At 40.9% G+C, this 20,068-nt stretch overlaps 2 protein-coding genes across 2 annotated transcripts in view; one reads left to right on the top strand and one right to left on the bottom strand.

Annotated features, from left to right (window-relative positions):
- CTNNA1 (catenin alpha 1) overlaps positions 1-20,068 on the bottom strand; it is a 185,966-nt gene that overhangs the window by 23,616 nt on the left and 142,282 nt on the right. The window contains exon 10 of the mRNA XM_036845650.1: positions 10,194-10,286. Within this exon, the coding sequence (XP_036701545.1) occupies positions 10,194-10,286 (93 nt within the window). The remainder of the gene's footprint in view (positions 1-10,193; positions 10,287-20,068) is intronic.
- Positions 5,712-8,066, top strand: LOC118891856 (importin subunit alpha-1-like). The gene is given in 1 exon segment (XM_036845652.1): positions 5,712-8,066. A coding segment is annotated over 1 exon segment (1,590 nt). The 5' UTR covers positions 5,712-6,364; the 3' UTR covers positions 7,955-8,066.

Raw genomic sequence — 20,068 nt, 5'->3', positions numbered from 1 at the left:
TAGTCTTAGGTAAATCAGTAAGGAGAACACTAAAATACCAGTAGAAAATGGGGTAAGACATCAACAGCCTACCTAAGGTGACCTACAAATGGCTAGGAAACAACTAGAGGGAAAAGTTTACTCTCACTTATAAATTAATGAGTCACTATTCTTGCTCATTAAATTTGCAAAGAGCCCCAAACTACGCACTACCACCATATATACCATGGCAACTTTTTATTTTTTTATTTTTTAAAATTTATTTATTTATGGCTGTGTTGGGTCTTCATTTCTGTGCGAGGGCTTTCTCTAGTTGTGGCAAGCGGGGGCCACTCTTCATCGCAGTGCGCGGGCCTCTCACTGTCGTGGCCTCTCTTGTTGCGGAGCACAGGCTCCAGATACGCAGGCTCAGTAGTTGTGGCTCATGGGCCTAGTTGCTCCGCGGCATGTGGGATCTTCCCAGACCAGGGCTCGAACCCGTGCCCCCTGCATTGGCAAGCAGATTCTCAACCACTGCGCCACCAGGGAAGCCCCATGGCAACTTTTTAAATGCTACTGTTGGCTAAGACCTCCAGTACAACATTGAACAGGACATTCTTGTCTGGTTTCTGATCCTAGGAGGAAGTATTCAGCCTTTCATCATTAAGTACGATGTTATCAGGCTGAGGAAATTTTCTTCTATTCCTAGTTTACAAAGTGTTTTTATCAGGTCTGGATGTTAGATTCTGTCAAATACTTTTTCTGTTTCATTTCCACCATTCTGGCTACTTCTTCTGTGTCTCTTTTGCTGTCTTGTCTTCTTCCACTAATGCTGAAGTTCTTCAAGGCTTGATCCTATGCTGCCTTCTCTCCTCATTCTACACTTCTCCCACCTGTGAGCAATTTCATCATATGATTTTACATACCACCCGTCTGCCAACTACTCCCACATCTCCAACCCAGACCATTCGTTTTACCCCTAAGTCATTTCCTAGCTACATACCCAACAGCTCTACTCAGATGTCTCAGACATTTCAAAATAAACATGTCTAAAATAAAACTCATGATTTCCTGCTCCCAACTATGTTGAATGGATCTCCTTTAAAATCTTGATCAACTTCAAGTGGACTCATAGTGTTGGGGATAGCAAGAGAACTAGATTTCCTTAGTCCGATCAGTCTCTTCCTCAAGTCTGAACTCTAAAAGAGTAATTGTTCCATACCTTCTCCTCAAACCTGTAACACTTCTGCCAGCATCATCACTCTCAGCTTATAGTTCTGCTTCCTATTTAAATAAGAAGATGAATGCAATCAAAAGAGAATGTCTATAGAATCTTATCACCGCAGCTATCCATTTACCTGCATCCATGCCACATGCTCTATCTTACCTCTTTTTACTTATGAATGTTCCTATCTATGCTCCTACCAACCTTGCCACTTGTCCACTGGATCTCATTTCTTCTCCTCTACTCCAGGACAATGTCCTAGCAATTCTCTCTGCTCTATTCTTTATTACCAGTTTTTCCCCTCTACTGGATTATTTCCATCAGCTAAACATAGAAAAATGCTCCCGACTAAAGATCAAAAGCAAAAAACATTCTCAACCCCATATCTACCTCATGCTATCACCCCATGTCTCCATAATCCTTACATTTAATTAGAAAGAGCTGTCAACTTGCTGTACTCAATTTGTCTCTTCTCTCTTGAACCCACTCCAGTCAAGCTTATCTCTCCTAAATTTCTACCTAAACTTCTTTGTCCAAGATCACTTGTGATCTCTATATGTTGCTCAATCCAAGGAGCAGTTCTCAGGTCACATTCTACAACCATTTTACATGAATAATCACTCTTCCTAGAAACACTTATCCCACTTGTCTTCCAAGATAGAGCCAGCTTCTGGTGCTCTTCTGGTCAATAACACTTCCTCAATCTCCTTTGCTGGATACTGCTCATCTCCTCAAACTCTAAATGTTAGGGAACCCCAGTTTTATTTCCCAGACCTTTTTACTCTGGGTTTACACATTCCATTGGTGAGCTTATTAAGTCTCATGACTTTAAGCACCATGTATGAATCTCACATTTATACATTTCGTCCAGACCTCTTTCCTGAACTTGACTTTGCTTCTTGCATGTCTAACAGGCACCACAAAATTAACATAAATGACAGCTGCATCCTTCTAGCTACTTAGGATCAAAACCTGGAATTTTTCCTGACTCTTCTCTTTCTCCTCCACTTCACAACTAATCCTTCAGTAAATTCTACCTTCAAAATATATCCAGACTCTATAACCAGTGCTCACCACTTCCACTGTACTCTTGCCTCTGTTTTGGTCTCCTATGCTGCCGTAATATATAACCACAAAACTAGCTGTGCTTAAAACAACACATATGTGTTATCTTACAGTTCTGGAGGTCAGAAGTCTAAAATGGGTCTTAGAGAGCTAAAATCAAAGTGTCAGCAGAACTGTTCATTCCAGAGGCTCTAGGGGAGAATCCAGTCCTTGTCTTTTCCAACCTCTAGAGGCTGCCCACATGCCTTGGCACGTGGCCACATCACTCCAACTCCGGCTTCCATGATCACATCTCCTTCTCTGATGCCAACACCACTGCTTCCCTCATATAAGGACCCTTGTGATTATATTGGGGACCCACCCGGATAATCTAGGATAATTTAACCATTTAAAGATCCTTAGTTTATTTACCTCTACCAAGTCCCTTCTGCTATATAAGGTAACATATTCACAGGTTTCAGGAATTAGAAAATTGGGGGTGGGGGCAGCACATTATTCTGCTAACCACAGCTTCCTAAGGGGTCCCTCTGCTTCTATCCTTCCTCAGAGAAGTCAGAGAGACCCTGTTAAAACCAAAGTTAGATCATGTCAATCCTCTACTCAAAACCCGTCAATGGCTTCCCATGTGACTCAGAGTAAAAAGCCAAATGCTTTACCATGCCCCTAAAAGGCTCTATACCATTCACACTCCTGTTAGATACTTGACTCTCCTTCTTCAAAGCCTCTGTATTTGCTGTTCCCTCTTCCTGGAGTGCTCTCCCCTCAGACACCCTCTCTGGCTTGTTCTGTCATCTCCTTTCTGGTCTTTGCTTCTACATCACTTTCTCAGTGAGGTCTTTCTTGACCATCCCAACCACGCTATTTAACACACACACCAACATTACATGTCACATTAGAAGAGAAGGTCTCGAATCAATGATTTAAAAGCTTCTAACTTCAGAAACAAGAAAAAGAAGGGCAAATTAAACCCAAAGCAAGGAGAAGGAAAAAAATAATAGAGTAGCAATTAATAAAATACAAATTACCAAAGCTCACTCAAGAATAAACAGCTAAATGTTTAAATAAATGATCTGAATATCATTATACCTAATAAAGAAACTAAATTAATTGTTGCAAATCTTCACACAAAGAAAACTCCAGGGACTTCCATGGTGGCGCAGTGGTTAAGAATCCGCCTGCCAATGCAGGGGACACAGGTTCAAGCCCTGGTCCGGGAAGATCCCACATGCCGTGGAGCAACTAGGCCTGTGCACCACAACTACTGAGCCTGTGCTCTAGAGCCCACGAGCCACAACTACTGAAGCCCACACACCTAGAGCCCGTGCTCCGCAACAAGAGAGGCCACCGCAATGAGAAGCCTGCGCATTGCAACTAGAGAAAGCCCACACGCAGCAACGAAGACCCAATGCAGCCAAAAATAAATAAATAAATTTACTTAAAAAAAGAAAAAAAGAAAAGTCCAGGCCAGATGGCTTCATTGATAAATTCCCCCCAAACATTTAAAGAAGAATACTAGTTATATAGACTTCTCAAGAAAATGGAAGAGAGGGAAACACTTTCCAACTTTTATGATATGGAAATCAGACTTTACAAGAAAACAAAACAACAGACCAATATCAATATGCAAGGCTTACAAGGAAACCGGAGTGTCTCTGGAGGCCTGTTACCCGCAGACCTCCATGGGAGGGGGTAAGGGAGGAAAGAGGTACAGAAAATGCTGAGAGAAACTTTTAGTCAGAAGCATCTCCTTTTAGCTCTTCTGTGCAATTGCTGTGTAAGAAGATTAGAGAATATCAGAAGTGGAAAAGTGAGGTGATTCAAAGGTAGATGGTCCTATGATTGTGAAGTAATACATGAATGAGAACTTGAGGCCACAGGCTTCCCTGGCCCGTATGCCTTGGATGCTCATTTAAGAGCTATATATTTTCTCACGACCTATATAGACCAGGCCTGTCTGGGTTTATGCTTATTTGATGCTTGTCAAGCCTGTTAGCCACAAAAATGATCAGCATTCCCATAGAACAATGGGAGAAACAGCAATATGGAAGATAAATCTAAGGAGGCAGAAGAACCAAGAATTTTATAAGTTCTTTCTCAATTTAGTTAGTGAGAAATACCAAAAAAAAAAAGACAAAGAAATGTAGATAAGCAGCAGCTTCAAATACTTAATTCACCCTTGCTTAAATTTCCAAGAAAGGCCATGCATTATACCAGGCCATATGAATTATCAACTGTCAGAAACCTGCTGTTGGCAGGGTTTTTCTATTTTCTTTTGACCAGCATCAGATGAGTTGAAAAACTAAAGTCTTTTAAGCAGCTACCATGGACTAAGACTTGAGCACATCCGTGAGCAAGATGATGTGGGGGACATGGGAGAATGAGAGAATCAGGTTCTTTCCCAAAACAGTTAGATTTTTTTCCTGATAAAAGCATGTGAGGCTGGGCTCTCTCCTCAGATGGAGAGAGGTCCCCTTTCTGATGAACAGTGCGATACTGCAGACACAAAACAGAAGGCAATGCAGGGAAAGAGCTGACCTACTTTCTTTCCTACTCATGATAACAGTAAATCACCAAAAAATGTGGATGCTTTTTTCTCCCCCAAGCAACAAAATAAATCCACTCTCAGGTTACTTTGCCTGAACTCAACTTTAATACTGCAAATATCGGAGTTAAAGTCACTTAACTGCTAAAAAGTCAGTACTTTAGAACAGAATTTCCCATTTCCAAAAATTAATTTGCTATTGGGTGAACTGAAAGATGGAGAAGAAAACTCCTCTACAGGTTCCATCTGTCACCTCTCCTCTCCAGAGAGGAAAAATAAGGTCTAGGAACCAACTCCAGACTGTAGGTGGAGCCACAGAAAAGCAGCCCCCAGCAGAGGGGCCAGGGCTGCCTGAATGCAGCAGTGTGAGTGTGAGACCTGAAAAACAAACCGGAAAAACCCAATACATATTCCATACTGTGGACGGATGCTGACAGTAGCCTCAAATGAAGAAACATACACTTTAATATAATAACTTTTTGTCTACAGGCTACAGCATATTAAACACCATCTTAAACTGGTGAATTAACTAACTAGCCTAGTCAAGTTGATTAACGTGCCTAGGGTTTGTTTATCAAACAAGCCAGTGACCCTGGAAGGAAACACCTCAGGACTAGGACCCCCGGTGCCCGACATCACTGCCCACATCAGGCTGAAGAATAAGGAGAGGGCTCCACTCCTCCTGAGGGGGACAGCCATCAGCTGCCTTAAAGGAGAGGTCCTCTGAGCATGAAACACATGGCCAGGGTAGGTGAGATGCAGCTCCCAGAAATCTGGTTTACGCTCCTCAAAGAATTTCAGAACTTTAAATTAGTTCCCAATCCTTTAAAATTGAGAGTTGTCAAAAAAATCTGAATTGCTGACTTCTCTTTAAAAATAATGAAAGAATCTAGCAATAATGGGTTGGAGTGGAGTCACAGTTACCTCATTTAGAAATGGCACATGCTACATAGTTTGTCATTACCATGCCTGCAAATGTCTACTGTATTTGCCATCACTGAACCTGCCCAGCCTTGTTTGTGAGCAAGGGTAGGAAGGGGCCTAGGAGAGAATCTGCGTGAATAATCACACCTAGAGAAACACCTTTTTATCTAGGACATATACCCAATTCCAAGCATGGTCTGGACACTGTCTTGAGGTCTGTTCTAGCAGGAGAAATGAAACTACAAAGGAGAGGGAAAAAAGGTGCTTTCTGAGGGCAACCTAAAACCTGGGCAACATGTCCCAGCCAAACATGACTTATGCACACCATCACTCTCATTAGGATCTACCAGACTCTCCATGTGATTTTTTTTTTCTAGGCTTTAAGATCATTTATATAAATACTCTTAGTAGGTGTGATCAGCGTATGTTAACCATCTGTTTCAGCCAATATGTGAAAGCATTGTCGCTTTTCAAGCATTTCAAAATCAAATGGAGAACCAAAGGCATTAAAAATAAAGCGCTGGCACACCATCCTCGGGCTGACCGTGGTGGACGTTTTGAGGGCAGCCGATCCGCAGCCTGTGCGCCCCGCACCACCTCTTGTGGAAGCTTGAGCCGGCTGTGTAGCTTTCTTCCTTTGTCTCATAACCATGTCCACCAATGAGAATGCTAATTCACCAGCTGCCCGCCTTAACAGATTCAAGAACAAGGGGAAAGACAGTACAGAAATGAGGCGGCGCCGAACAGAAGTTAATGTGGAGCTCAGGAAAGCTAAGAAGGATGACCAGACGCTGAAAAGGAGAAATGTCAGCTCTTTTCCAGATGCTGCTGCTTCTCCACTGCAGGAAAACCGCAACAACCAGGGCACTATAAATCGGTCTGTTGATGATACTGTCAAAGGCATAAATAGCAACAACTTGGAAAGCCAGCTCCAAGCTACTCAAGCTGCTAGGAAACTGCTTTCTAGGGAAAAATAGCCCCCCATAGACAGCATAATACGGGCTGGTTTGATTCCAAAATTTGTGTCCTTCTTGAGCAGAATGGATTGTAGTCCCATTCAGTCTGAATCTGCTTGGGCCCTCACTAACATTGCTTCCGGGACATCAGAACACACCAAGGCTGTGGTAGATGGAGGTGCTATCCCAGCATTCATTTCTCTGTTGGCATCTCCCCACGCTCACATCAGTGAACAAGCTGTATGGGCTCTAGGAAACATTGCAGGTGATAGCTCGGTTTTCCGAGACTTGGTTATCAAGTATGGTGCAGTTGACCCGCTGTTGGCACTTTTGGCGGTTCCTGATGTGTCATCTTTAGCATGTGGTTACTTACATAATCTTACCTGGACACTTTCAAATCTTTGTCGCAACAAGAATCGTGCACCCCGCTTAGACTCTGTTGAGCAAATTCTTCCTACTTTAGTTCATCTCCTGCATCACGATGATCCAGAAGTTTTAGCTGATACCTGCTGGGCTATTTCCTACCTTACCAATGGTCCAAATGAACGGATTGAAATGGTTGTGAAAACTGGGGTTGTACCCCAACTTGTGAAGCTTTTAGGAGCTACTGAATTGCCAATCGTGATTCCTGCGCAAAGAGCCATAGGGCATATTGTCACTGGGACAGATGAACAGACTCAGGTTGTAATAGATGCAGGAGCACTTGCCATCTTTCCCAGCCTGCTAACGAACTCCAAAACTAATATTCAGAAGGAAGCTACGTGGACAATGTCAAACATCAGGGCTGGCCGCCAGGACCAGATACAACAAGCTGTAAATCATGGATTAGTCCCATTCCTTGTTGGCGTTCTCTCTAAGGCAGACTTTAAGACACAAAAGGAAGCTATATGGGCTGTGACCAACTATACACGTGGCGGAACAGTTGAGCAGATGGTATACCTTGTTCATTGTGGCGTAACAGAACCGCTGATGAACCTCCTAACTGCGAAAGACACCAAAATTACTCTAGTTATTCTGGATGCCATTTCAAATATCTTTCACGCTGCTGAGAAACTAGGTGAAACTGAGAAACTTAGTATAATGATTGAAGAATGTGGAGGTTTGGACAAAATTGAAGCTCTACAAAACTATGAAAATGAGCCTGTGTGCAAAGCTTCATTAAACTTGATTGAGACGTATTTCTCTGTGGAGGAAGAGGAAGATCAAAATGTTGTGCCAGAAACTACCTCTGAAGGGTTTACATTCCAAGTTCAGGATGGCACTGCTGGGACCTTCAACTTTTAGATTGTACACCTGAGGCATAAAGTTGTTTGTTGTGTACTATGTTTGGTAGAAGTTTGTCTTACTGTTTCTCTACTAAGAACTCTTTTTACACGTGGTTTGTTATTGTAGCACTTTTTACAAAGAAACTATTCTTTTTTTTTAAATTTTTTAAAAATTTATTATGTATTTATTTATTTATGGCTGTGTTGGTCTTCGTTTCTGTGCGAGGGCTTTCTCTAGTTGCGGCAAGTGGGGGCCACTCTTCATCGCGGTGCGCGGGCCTCTCATTATCGCGGCCTCTCTTGTTGCGGAGCGCAGGCTCAGCAATTGTGGTTCACGGGCCCAGGTGCTCCACGGCATGTGGGATCTTCCCAGACCAGGGCTCGAACCCGTGTCCCCTGCATTGGCAGGCAGATTCTCAACCACTGCGCCACCAGGGAAGCCCAAGAAACTATTCTTGAACAGTTCCAAACTGTACATACTGTATGAAGCTTCTCCTGTCAATGGGTTTCTTATTTCTATGTGCAATTTCGTATCTTGCAGTGTCCTGTAAATAAAGATTAAATTCCACCCTTTTCTTTAAAAAATAAAAAAGTGCTGATAGGGTAAAATGGCAAGCTTGAGAAAAGAATGCCAAATCTTTAAAATCTACTCTAAATTTATTTCATACAACTTGGTCATCCATGAACTTTCTGTAGGTGATTAAATTCATCGTGCTTATTATCTGTACAGCTACTGACCAGTAGCAGACTTCATGACTGGATTAACGCTGGGGAAATGCTGATTAGATAATGTGGATCCACACTGGCTCATCACACTCATACTCAGATGAAGCAGCTCTCACGGGCAAACTAACCCACCTGGTTGAGAATGAGAATAAATGCCCTAGCTAACCTGTGTACCAGTTAGGATCCCAGGTTAATAACCAGGCTTTCCTTATTTTGGTCACCTACCTTGAGTGTCAGGAATTATACATATGAAAGAAGCAAAGTATTAGTCACGGTATATTTTAAAGTTGGTTGCGGACTTTAACATAGAAATTTCATTCCTGCGACCTCTATTCTATTACTCCAGTTCCCTTGCTTTATTCCCCTTTATTTGTGGTCAATGCCATCTGACAGGACATTTAGAAAGAGTTTAATGTAAATCTTCAGAGTATGCCCATGACCATTCTCTACCTGGGAAACTGGAGAGGCAACCTCTTCCACCAAAACAGCACTGACACTGCTTAGAAATCCCTGAGGGGCAAGGAGTGTCAGGCACACAAACAGGATCAGTTCCCCTCACAGGAGGCAGGCAACTCATCTAACATTTAACAAAGCAACCATTTTTCTGTGTGCTTCAGAGTCTTTCTAGAGCCCCAGATGCTTAACCTAGCCTGATCACCAGTCTTCCAATATGCCATTATAAATGGAGAAAAGTTCTTAAGCTTTTACTTCAGTAGCTGGCTGAGTTACATTATTAATATCTGTATCATAAGGCTACTTCAGGACATAGCTGAGTAAGGCTTCTAGCTCTTGAATCTCATTCCCTCTAACAAGATCCAAATACTGGACATCACAATGGAGTGTGGGTGGGTAGCAGTTATTCTTTCACGCTTCTGGGTAACCATCCTGATTCCAGGACTACCACGTGTTGCAGATGGCCCTCCCTTAGGGAGGGTGTAGAATGGCCACTGCCTACCCTCCATTTGCCAGCAGTGCAGGACACTATACATTTTTTTTTTTGGCTTCATTGGGTCTTCACTGCTGCGTGTGGGCTTTTCTCTAGTTGCGGTGAGCGGGGGCTACTCTTCGTTGCGGTGCACGGGCTTCTCATTGTGGTGGCTTCTCTTGTTGTGGAGCACAGGCTCTAGGCGCACGGACTTCAGTAGTTGTGGCACGCAGGCTCAGTTGTGGCTCGCGGGCTCTAGAGTACAGGCTTAGTAGCTCCGCGGCATGTGGGATCTTCCTGGACCAGGGATCGAACCCGTGTCCCCTGCATTGGCAGGCAGATTCTTAACCACTGTGCCACCAGGGAACTCCCGACACTATACATTTTTAATGAAGGGCAAGGAGACAGTAACACATGATGCCTTAAGGAAATATCACTTAAAGTCAAACATAAATTTCTCAAGCTATATGGACTGTGGATCAGCATTCTGTCCTCAAGGCTTCCATCTAAAATCCTAAAAACGAAACTAACAAAATAAACCTCATCCCCACTCTAATAACCCAAATCCAATTTGGTGAAACATTAAACATTGCTGGTTGTACTTTACCTGAGGACAGAGGGCTTCTAGCTGGCTTGCAGACATTCGAACAAGCTTGACACCTTCTTCATTGTTTGAGATGGAACAGGCCAAGTTGGCAACCTAGAAGATTAAAAAAACCTTTGAAGATTTTTCTCTTTTAACTGCAAAGAAAAACAAATGTACACCTACCCCATCCCTGACCTTTACAGAACAAATGACAAAAGCACCAAAGGTGTTTTACTTCTCACAGATTGATTACCTGCTTATGAGGACAAATTTTTTAGCTCTGTGCTAAGGAAATTAAACTCGTAACACAGGTCACACTATAAGCTGGTGGCAGAACCCTGAAAGAACCTAGGGCTTGTAACTCACCGGCTTTACATGGGCTCTAACCTGCCTGAACAGTAACTTTAGAAAGAGGGTCTCCTGGTGTGAGACGTGACAAAAACTAAGGAACCAAGGGCACCAAAGAATCATTGGTACCCTCAAATAAAAATGTACTTTGCAGCTGTTCTTGAAGGAAGGAAATCGAAATTCTAAGCTGCTGTTCTCATTTGACAGGTGAATGGACGCTTACTTTAAGCCAAGATGAGTTTTATTTGAACGCAAGGCTATTTTTCAAATTAAAAAAACAGCATTAACACATCAAGATGGACCCAAGGCCATCCTCATCAGAAATGGAAGAAGAAACAGAGATGATATCCCATAGTTAAGAGCAAAACTGTCTTTTAACTGGTTTCTCAAAAGCACTGACAGCTGGACTGTTTCCTGAATGACGCTATTTCATTTGAACTAAAATCTTTACCTTGCCATCCAACTGCCTCAATGACACTACTCATGTAGCCAGAAACAGTCCTTCCAAGTTGTATCATACTTCTGCTGAAGCTCTGGCTGTGCTGAGAATGTTGTTCTGTAGCGGCTGCTAGGGCTGTGATCACTTACCAATGTTTCTCAATAAACAGGCTTGCCAATTCCGTTAGCAACACCAAGGACCAACTGAATACACAGTGCTGAGACATATCTTACCCCAGGTGCAAACTGAGTTATGAATGATAGAGGCATAGGCAGTTGAATATCAGAGGCACTTTCTGAGAATTTAAAATGCCAGAGTAAACAAGGGCAATGGCAATAACCTTTGATTTTCACTCCTCCACCCAAGTTAAGCACATAAAGGCACAAGAAAAATTATATACCATTACTGTTGTTCGCAGTGTTACAGTTAGGGATTATCAGCTTTCTGTAAGACTGCGAACTATCACAATCCTGCAATGCCTAATCACAAGGAGAAACAAAAGAACTAACATGCAACTTAAACATAAAAATGTACGGAAAAAGAAAATTAAGTCAGATCTTTAATGGGTAGGGGCCTTCAAAATCACACAAAAGAAGTAAGATTTATACTCCCTGAACGTTACAATTCCACTTTCCAGTGTCAACTGGACCTGAGCAAAGAGGCACTTCTATTCATGATGACAGTCTATAGAGATGATTGTTGATTTCTATTTGTTTCCTTTAAAAGTGCTACAAAATATGACCTAAGCTAAATTCTGTAGAACATAAAACTTTTACAAACATTATCCCTCAAATGTACATTTTATGGTGCTCTACTGAAGGAGTAAGCTTAAATTAGATGTGTTTATGAAGCCACAGCTTCTATTGCTTCACCGTCTTTTAACAAGGCATTTTGAAACCAAATATAAAATTTGAGGTTGATGACTGAATTAGCAACTTGGGACTAACAAAGATCCCTAGTCCCACCCCATGCCCACCATTTTCGGAGGCCGGTCAAATGTTAGATTCAGGAAGGTCTGTCACTGTTTCTGCCTTCCACTCTCTAGCCACTACTAGTACAATTTTATATTCTCCCAATTTTATGAATCTGTAAAACTCAGAAAAAAATAATTAAATTAAGAAGCAAAGGATTACAGTAAGTATTATCTACTACAGATCAGACACAGGAGATGGTGTGTGGCGAAAGGCTGAAATGGCTGACTTCTGTACACCATCTTTCCTGTTTCCTGATACAAATCCTAACAAGACTTAGGAAGACTTCTTCTTTATTTTAAAAACATTACTTTAATGTTCTATAAGAGTACACTGCCTGTTTCAGGAGGCCACCCCGCCTGCCCTGGGAGGAGGAAGCGGGCGCCTGTCACTGACAGTCTTCTCCAGATGAATGAGCTTCAATTCACCCTCCAGGGAAAGCGCCACTCACTTCTAACAATGACAAATGTGCAAATGCAACATCTCGACCACAGCTCTCTGAGAAGCTAACCTCATATACTAGTGCCAGGCTTGACTGCCGTGAAAGCTGGGAATGAGGGAAGGGGCTTCCTAAATACCTCTTTGTGGGGCTCGAGAAATCTGGGATAGCAGCTAAGTAGACTGAAGAAGTTTCTGAAGTTTGAATCAAAAATACTCAGAGCAGCTAACTTCCAGAGAACCTAGCAGAGCTGAGACTTTGAAGAGTGATGAGCAACATCTCTAATTTGCTCTGGGAATAAATTTTTATATCTTTGCTACCACAGTAATTTGTGTATTAACAATTTAAACATCTTAGATTCCCGCTAATCTAAGAGGTGGGCTAAGATTGACACTATGACTACCAGCTTTGGAATCATGAGCCCTCTTTTGCACTACTTCTGCCTATCCCATTTAAGTTTGGACCCTGTAGAAGAACACAACATTTCAGAAAACTTTCAACTCCCTGATTTAAAAAAACCAAAAAACAGCCCTGGGCTTTAGCTGGTTTTAGGAGTAGCCCAGTAATAATCTGTGCTGTGCAGGAAAAAATTGTCACAGCCAGGCTGTGTCAAATCAACAAATATGACATCTGTACATGACAGGAAAGACAACTTTTCAGACATTTAGGAAAGCTCTAGAATTTCTTTACAACTTAAATAAAATGTATGAAACAAGGTTATAAGGGGGAAAAATATACCATTATGACAAATTTTCCTCTGTTATACATGTGTTGATGACTTTAAATAAATTTAAAATTTGTTTAAGTCAAACACTTTAAGTTGTTTCCCACTGCCCCTTACCCTGGAACCTTTGCAGGAAGACAAGAAGAGATTTGTTTTTGTTCTTGGTAATAAATTAATGACCTACTCTCATAGTAGCCTATACCTGTTGTGGAGGTGAAACAAGTGACAAGAATTGTGGAACAGGGAGCTTTTAAGTCTAAGTAGTGACACCACGACCTGAGTAGCATGCTGTAAAGTTGAAGCTCAAAATCTACATCACTTGCCATGTGATCTTGGGTCAAGCTACCACCTGAGTTTTCTTCTTTACAATGGTTAAGCTCTCTGTACTCTCAAAAAATCCAAATAATAAATCAACTTTTCCAAACTTGTCATATATGAAGAGAGAAGTCCCAAATGCACATCATATAAATTTCAGAACCACTCAAGAAATTTCTAACAATTACTTCCAAACCCACAGAAGAAATGATGATGGAACAGAGGTCAAGCTTCCAACTTTCCAATTTCCAGGGACGGGTGTTGGCTATCTTATTAGGAGGAACAAGATAGCTAACCAAAAAGTGAAGCACACATGGGTGATAGAAAACTTCCAAACTGGACTGTGATGATGACTGCATAGTTCTGTAAACTTAGTAAAAACCATTGAATTGTACACTTAAAATGGGTGAGTTTTATGGTATATAAATTATACCTCAATCATGCCGTTAAAAAAAAAAATGTAGGGTAAGCAGGTGAGTAATTAAGGGAAATTAGCAGAGGCTAGAAATGAGAAAGCAGAAATTCAGAGAGGTAAGCAAGCACTGAAAACTGTTTATGAAGGGGAGTATGTGTGCCATTCTGTGGTCAGAACTTGGGTTTTTAATGGGTCTCATAAGGTAGATGCCTTAGATGAGAGAATCTGCACAGAGCTGGGACAGCCAAAAGGCAACATCCTAAGTGAAAGAGTGAATTAAGAGAAAAGTCAACATGAAGAGCAAAACAGTAGGATACTTGCCAGTGTAAGCCCTAATCACTCCCTCAAGGAGGAGAAAAAAAAAGGTCTCTCCTGTAAATTCTAACCAAAGGCTGGCCCTCCTCAGGGGTTTAGGTATAGAAATTATATTATTTATCTGGCCCCCAAAACTTTTAGGTTTAGGAGGTCATGTATTAGTAGTCTCCGTAAGCAACTGGCAGAAGTAAATATAAATGGAAATTTTCTCTGATGGAAGGTAATCTAAACCCAGGCCTCAAAGAATTCCCAAATACGAAATACCAGGAATGTGAACCCACAATAAAAAATACAGGAAGTACATAAGGAAATAAGGCATCTTGAGCAAAAGGAAGCAAAAGAACTGTGTAATCAGATCCATGACTTGCAGATACTTAAATGATCAAAAGTGGAGTATTAAGAAATATGTTTTTTTACATTAACAGAGATAACAGAAAGTATACCAAGTATAGAAAAGGAAAAACACACTCAAAAATAACTAGGCAGATTTGAGAAGGATCAAAATAGAACTTTAAGAGAAAAGTAATAATGTCTACCATTTCTAGAAATTTAAAATAATATCGACTAGACACTGCTGAAAAGAGAATTACTAACCTGGAAAGTCAAACTGAAGAAATTATTCAGGAAAACCAAGACATTTTCATGACATGGAAACCATAAAAGGAATTAAGAGACATGAAAGATAAATTGAGGTCTATTATTCAACTATGAGGATTTCAGAAGGGAAGATAGGGAGAATGCAAAAGAGGCAATACTGAAAGAGGTAACAGCTGAAAATTTTCAGCATGGATGAAACAACTTTCAGATCTGGGAAGATAAATTCTAAGCAGAGTAAATAAAAGGAAATCTACACCCTGAAACACTGAAGTGAAGCTTTAGAACAAAGGTGATTTTAAAAACAGCCAGAAAGTAAATACAAATTATCTACAAAGAAATCTCAGTGAGACTGACTGCTGATTTCTCAGCAGCAACAATGGAAGCCAGAGATAGGGTAACAATATTTTCAAATCTCTGAAGGGAGGAGTGGGGGGGGGAATCATCCTAGGACTATACATCCAATAAAATTATTTTTTCAAGAATTAAGCCAAAATAAAGACACTAAGACAAAACAAAGCCAAAACCAATCTCAGAGCATTTACTCCAGACAGATCTTTCCTGCCTCAACTAAAGGTGTTTAATAAAGATGCTTCAGGAAAAAAGGAAGCAATCCCAGAAGGAAGGTTTAATATGCAAGAAGAAATGGAAGCAATGAAAATATGGTATCAGGTAAATTTTATGTAAAAGTTGAAATAAGTGAATAAAGCAATACCAACAGTGTCTAACTCATGGGGCTAAAAATTAAGAGAACCAAAATACTGTACAACAATAATATCTAAGTTAGAGAATAACTAAAGTCAAGGCATTCTAAGATTCTCATATTGTTTCAGAAGGAGGAAAAGATACTACTTAACCTCAACCTCTGAATTAAACATGCATGCTTAAAATATCCAGAGTTGCTACAAATAAAATGGAGTGTATGGTTTCCAAATGAGAAGGGGGGGTGGGGAATAGAAGGAAGTGGGAGGACTCAATCAATCCAAAAGAGGGAAGGAGAGTTAGAAATAGAGGAGGAGGAATGGAAGCAGTGGGTTAAGAAGGGGAAAGAGAGAACAAAAATGCAATGGTAAGAATGAATCCACATGTTATAATGATAATAAATGTGTGTGTACAAAACTCCCTAATTAACAGGAAAAAAACCCCCTGCTAACCTGAATAACAATAACTAAACATATGCTCTTTACAGGATACATTTAAAACACAAAGAAACAGGAAGGCTGAACATTATTTTAAAAAAGAAAGAAAGCTACACTGGGATGATCAGGAGGAAGCACTGGACTCACAGACTCACAGCCCTCAGTTCTCCTAATATTGTTACTGGGAGGCTGAAGGCCACATGCTGGGTTAGCTCCTCATCACAGCTCTTTGGAACTCAACTCAGCGTCAACTGAACGTTATGACCTTGCCATTTTAGAGGGAATTTACAAGAAAAAAAGATCATGTGGACTCTGTCACTACATTTATTATTAAAATGTTGAGGACCCTATGTATTAAATCATTCACTGCCCCTTATGTAAAAGTCCCAAGTAAGGAATTTTTTTAACATTTTACGATAGGCTTATTTCCCATGAAAAAATGGGCATACTTCTTCCATTCTAAAGACAAGAATACACAACTGATTGTGTGTCTTCCTTTCCTCCATGCTACCAGGAAGTGCAGTGCCACAACCAAACTCAAGCATGGCAATTATAGCTCGTAATTGTGTATTATTTCTCTCCTACATCCTGATTTTCTACATCTACCTTATTTTATCTTACATGATTTTGTTCAAAATAAGCCATGCCAAATCTAATTTTAGGAAGAGGCAGGATATAAGTATCTCTAGTAACAGGATTAGAAATTGTGAATTTACTAAAACATCATAAACTATTTTAAACAACTTGGCTATTTGATATTTTTAAAAAGGCTTTCATGTGTAGATAACCACCCAGGTGATATTGTCATCACTTCCATTTACATATTATACTGATCACTTAAAAAGTTCCCTATTTCTGTCTAGTCTCCTGAATAATCTGTCAATAAAGCTAGGAAGGGTGCCTGTCTAAACACTAGTCCATCAGCTCTACTGGTGAGGCAATAGGAGGGCCTACACTCTTTTCTGAAGCAGGGCCAGAGTTGGGCAGAGTGCTTCCTTAATTGTTCCTGCCAACACTCCAAGAGAAAAGAATCTCAATGTTCCTTGAGAACAAGATACATCCATCGCCTTCACCTGACCATCCCAAAATTTGACTAGGTAGTTAAGTTCAGCCAAAAAAGCTTGGTGTTAAGGTGTTAAAATAGTACAGGGAAGACACTTTGGTCTTACACAACCCCATGCATGGGAAATTACACACCCTTGAAAATGTGAGAAAACCAAGCTCAATATGCTCAGGAAATTCTTCTTGATTCCAAGGTCAGCATTCTTCCCTAAGAATACCCAACTGCTTTCATGCAAACATCCTACAGTCCTGGAAAACTGAAGCTTCATTTGATGTGCCATTTGCAAGAACTTCAACCTATAGGATTGTACAGAGGTACTGAGAAAATATCCAAGATGTCACAGGCAGATCGTATAAGGTCAGTGTTTAATTCAAATGCCCCTTACAGAGGTTTCTTCAAGGTCACTTTACTGCATATTATAAGCACAACACAGAATAAAAGTTATAATGCAGATCATTCAATTTGCAGTTAAAATACGCATTTCAAGCCAATAAAGCCACACCCTATGAAGTCCTGGATAATGGGAAATACTTGGTCCTGGGGTGGTGGTGGTGGGGGCATAGCAAGTAATGATAATCCAGTTGAAAATCATACCAGTTACATTTACTTTTTGGTTCTTAATTCACAAGGCAATGAACAAAATACTATCTTATTGTACAGTGTCTCGGGCTGAGGGGAAAGGGATACTAAATGATAGACAGTTTTTACAGGCAAGATTTCATGAATTGTATTTTTCCTATTTCACTTTCAATTCATGAAATTGAAAAAGGAACCAGAAGACAGCAAAATTAAAAAGGGAAAACTGATTGCTCTTTAGCTATTAAGCTACTCACAGCAAAGGAGGTAGGCAAAGAATGAAGCAATTAAAAAGGACACATGGGTGTTGCATTATTGACAAAAAGGTTAATATTTCTGACAGAAAATAAATTTTTCACCTCAATACACTAAACTGACAAGCAACATAAAGAAATCATTAACTTGATATGGGAGAAAGAGTCAAGTATAAAAGGTGTTATCGTTACCTTGAAGCATGGCCATGCCCTTTCATAAACATGAAAGAAAAGCCCTCAGTGCTATATTCCAGAACAGAAGAAAATGGTGAACAGAAGGGCCACCAGCTCATCAATACTGACCCTCAGCTCCTGCTCCCCTACTCACTGGCCTTGAGACGCACAACCTCTATGTACCCTTCACATAAGAAAAGGGGATTCAATACCATGTGGGGAGGTAATAGATCCCACTGACAACTGTAGTGTGAGGCAGTCAGAGGTCCTAGTCAGACCCTGAGAAAATAAGAGCAACCACACAGCAAACACTCTGTTATTTGCTTTCCCAAGTAAAATCACAGTCATTTAATAAGGATCCAACAGGCAGCAGGCACCACACAGCCTTCCAAACACTATGCCAACACAGAGGGGCTGGAGAAATTCACTTCTGCTCATAAAACCTCACGAGTCAGTATGTGGTTTTTATTCTTCAAGCTAATCTTGTATTTCCATAATGTGGTATACAGAGAAGGTACCATAAGATTCCCATTTCTCTGCGGATGCTATCCCTAATACTACTCAGAAACTATTAATACATTTGAAGCAACTTTACATGACAACCCAAATTAGAGCATAACCTTTTTACACTATTTTATTTGGCCGGGGTGGGCAGGGACAGAGATCAAGACAAAAATTAAGGAATTTGTAACTGGCTGAACGGCTAACTGTATACAAAGAACTGTACAATCAACACAATGATTTCTAGTGGCAAGCTGAAAGAAAGGTTCTATCCTATGGGTTGTCTTAGACAGTATTTTATAAACATATTAGATAAAAGGAGAAAAGACATGCTTATTTTTTAAAAAAGAAAGAAATGATACAAGTTTGGAAGGGGCTGTCAATAATACGAAGAGCAATGCCAGCAATAGTCCTGACAGGACAAAACACTAGACTGAATCTAAGAAGTTTATACTGGATGAGTGTCAAAACAGAGAGCCAAACAACCAACTGCACCCACACAGACCAGGATGGAGAAGATGGAATTGAGCAGCAGCACCTCTGGAAGCAAAATCCTGAAGCTGACTGACTGTGAGGTCACTGCCCAAAAGCCAATGGAAGCTTTGGCTGCTCTATCTCCATCCGCCCGCTCTTGCAGCAGGTGTTCAATAAGGACTGGCACTTAAGTGGCGAGCATTCAGAGAAGAGGCAAAATGAAGAGAGCCTCTCAAAGGCCTGAGGAAATCAGCTAGACTAGTGCTGTCCAACAGGAATACAATGTGAGCCACATTAAGAGGTGAGATTAGAAAAAATAATATTTAATCTCAAGATAATATATTTCAACATGTAATCAATAAAAAAGATAATGAAATCTTTTACATTCTTTTTCCATGCCACATCTTTGAAATCAGGTGTCTATTTTCACCTGTAGCTCCTCTCAATTCATTTGTGTGCAGCAGTAAAAAGATGGACAGGGAGTGTTCCAGAGAAGGAGACTGTGGCTCCCCTTTCCTAACAACCAGAGAATCCACCAGTGGAAGGTGCTGCCTCTGGAAGGAGGGAGCTTCCCACTACAGAATGAGTCTAAGAAAGGTAAGTGTCAATACACGGATATTAAACAGAAGCGGGTTTATACACCAGAGGGAGAACCAATGATTCTATAAGAACCATTCACTTCGGAGAGAAGAGATGGACTCAATCAGAAAACTGGGCTCCTAACGGGTGAACCTCCAGGGAAAAGCAAAACCAAACAATGCAAGGAACACCAGATAAAACAAGTGGTAAATCACTGGGTAAATGGCCACAAACAGGATCTACATAAAGCTGTAGGAAACAAACCTGCCCTGTCTTACCTCTTCCATGTGGTGTTCATGGCTGGGTAGCAAGCTACCCGAAAACCATGCCCTCCACAATCCTGCAAGATGGGGAGGTGTTGTATAATAAAAAAATGTCTGGTCTTTGCACTGGATTCCTGGGAGGAAACTTCTAAATCCTTGAGAGATTTCAGGAGTGACAGGAGTGTCTTTCTTATTCATCATTTATGCTAACGAGGTAACTCCAGGTGAGCCCCTATATATGTTAGACTAATGAGATGACTGAGGATGGGGAGGCCACCATGCCAACCATGTGATTAGAGGATGGGGGCTTTCA

This window comes from Balaenoptera musculus, chromosome 3, assembly GCF_009873245.2.
Source record: "Balaenoptera musculus isolate JJ_BM4_2016_0621 chromosome 3, mBalMus1.pri.v3, whole genome shotgun sequence".
Lineage (NCBI taxonomy): Eukaryota > Metazoa > Chordata > Mammalia > Artiodactyla > Balaenopteridae > Balaenoptera > Balaenoptera musculus.
Note: the sequence above shows the minus strand (reverse complement) of the source record. Positions and strands in the feature narration are given on the sequence as shown.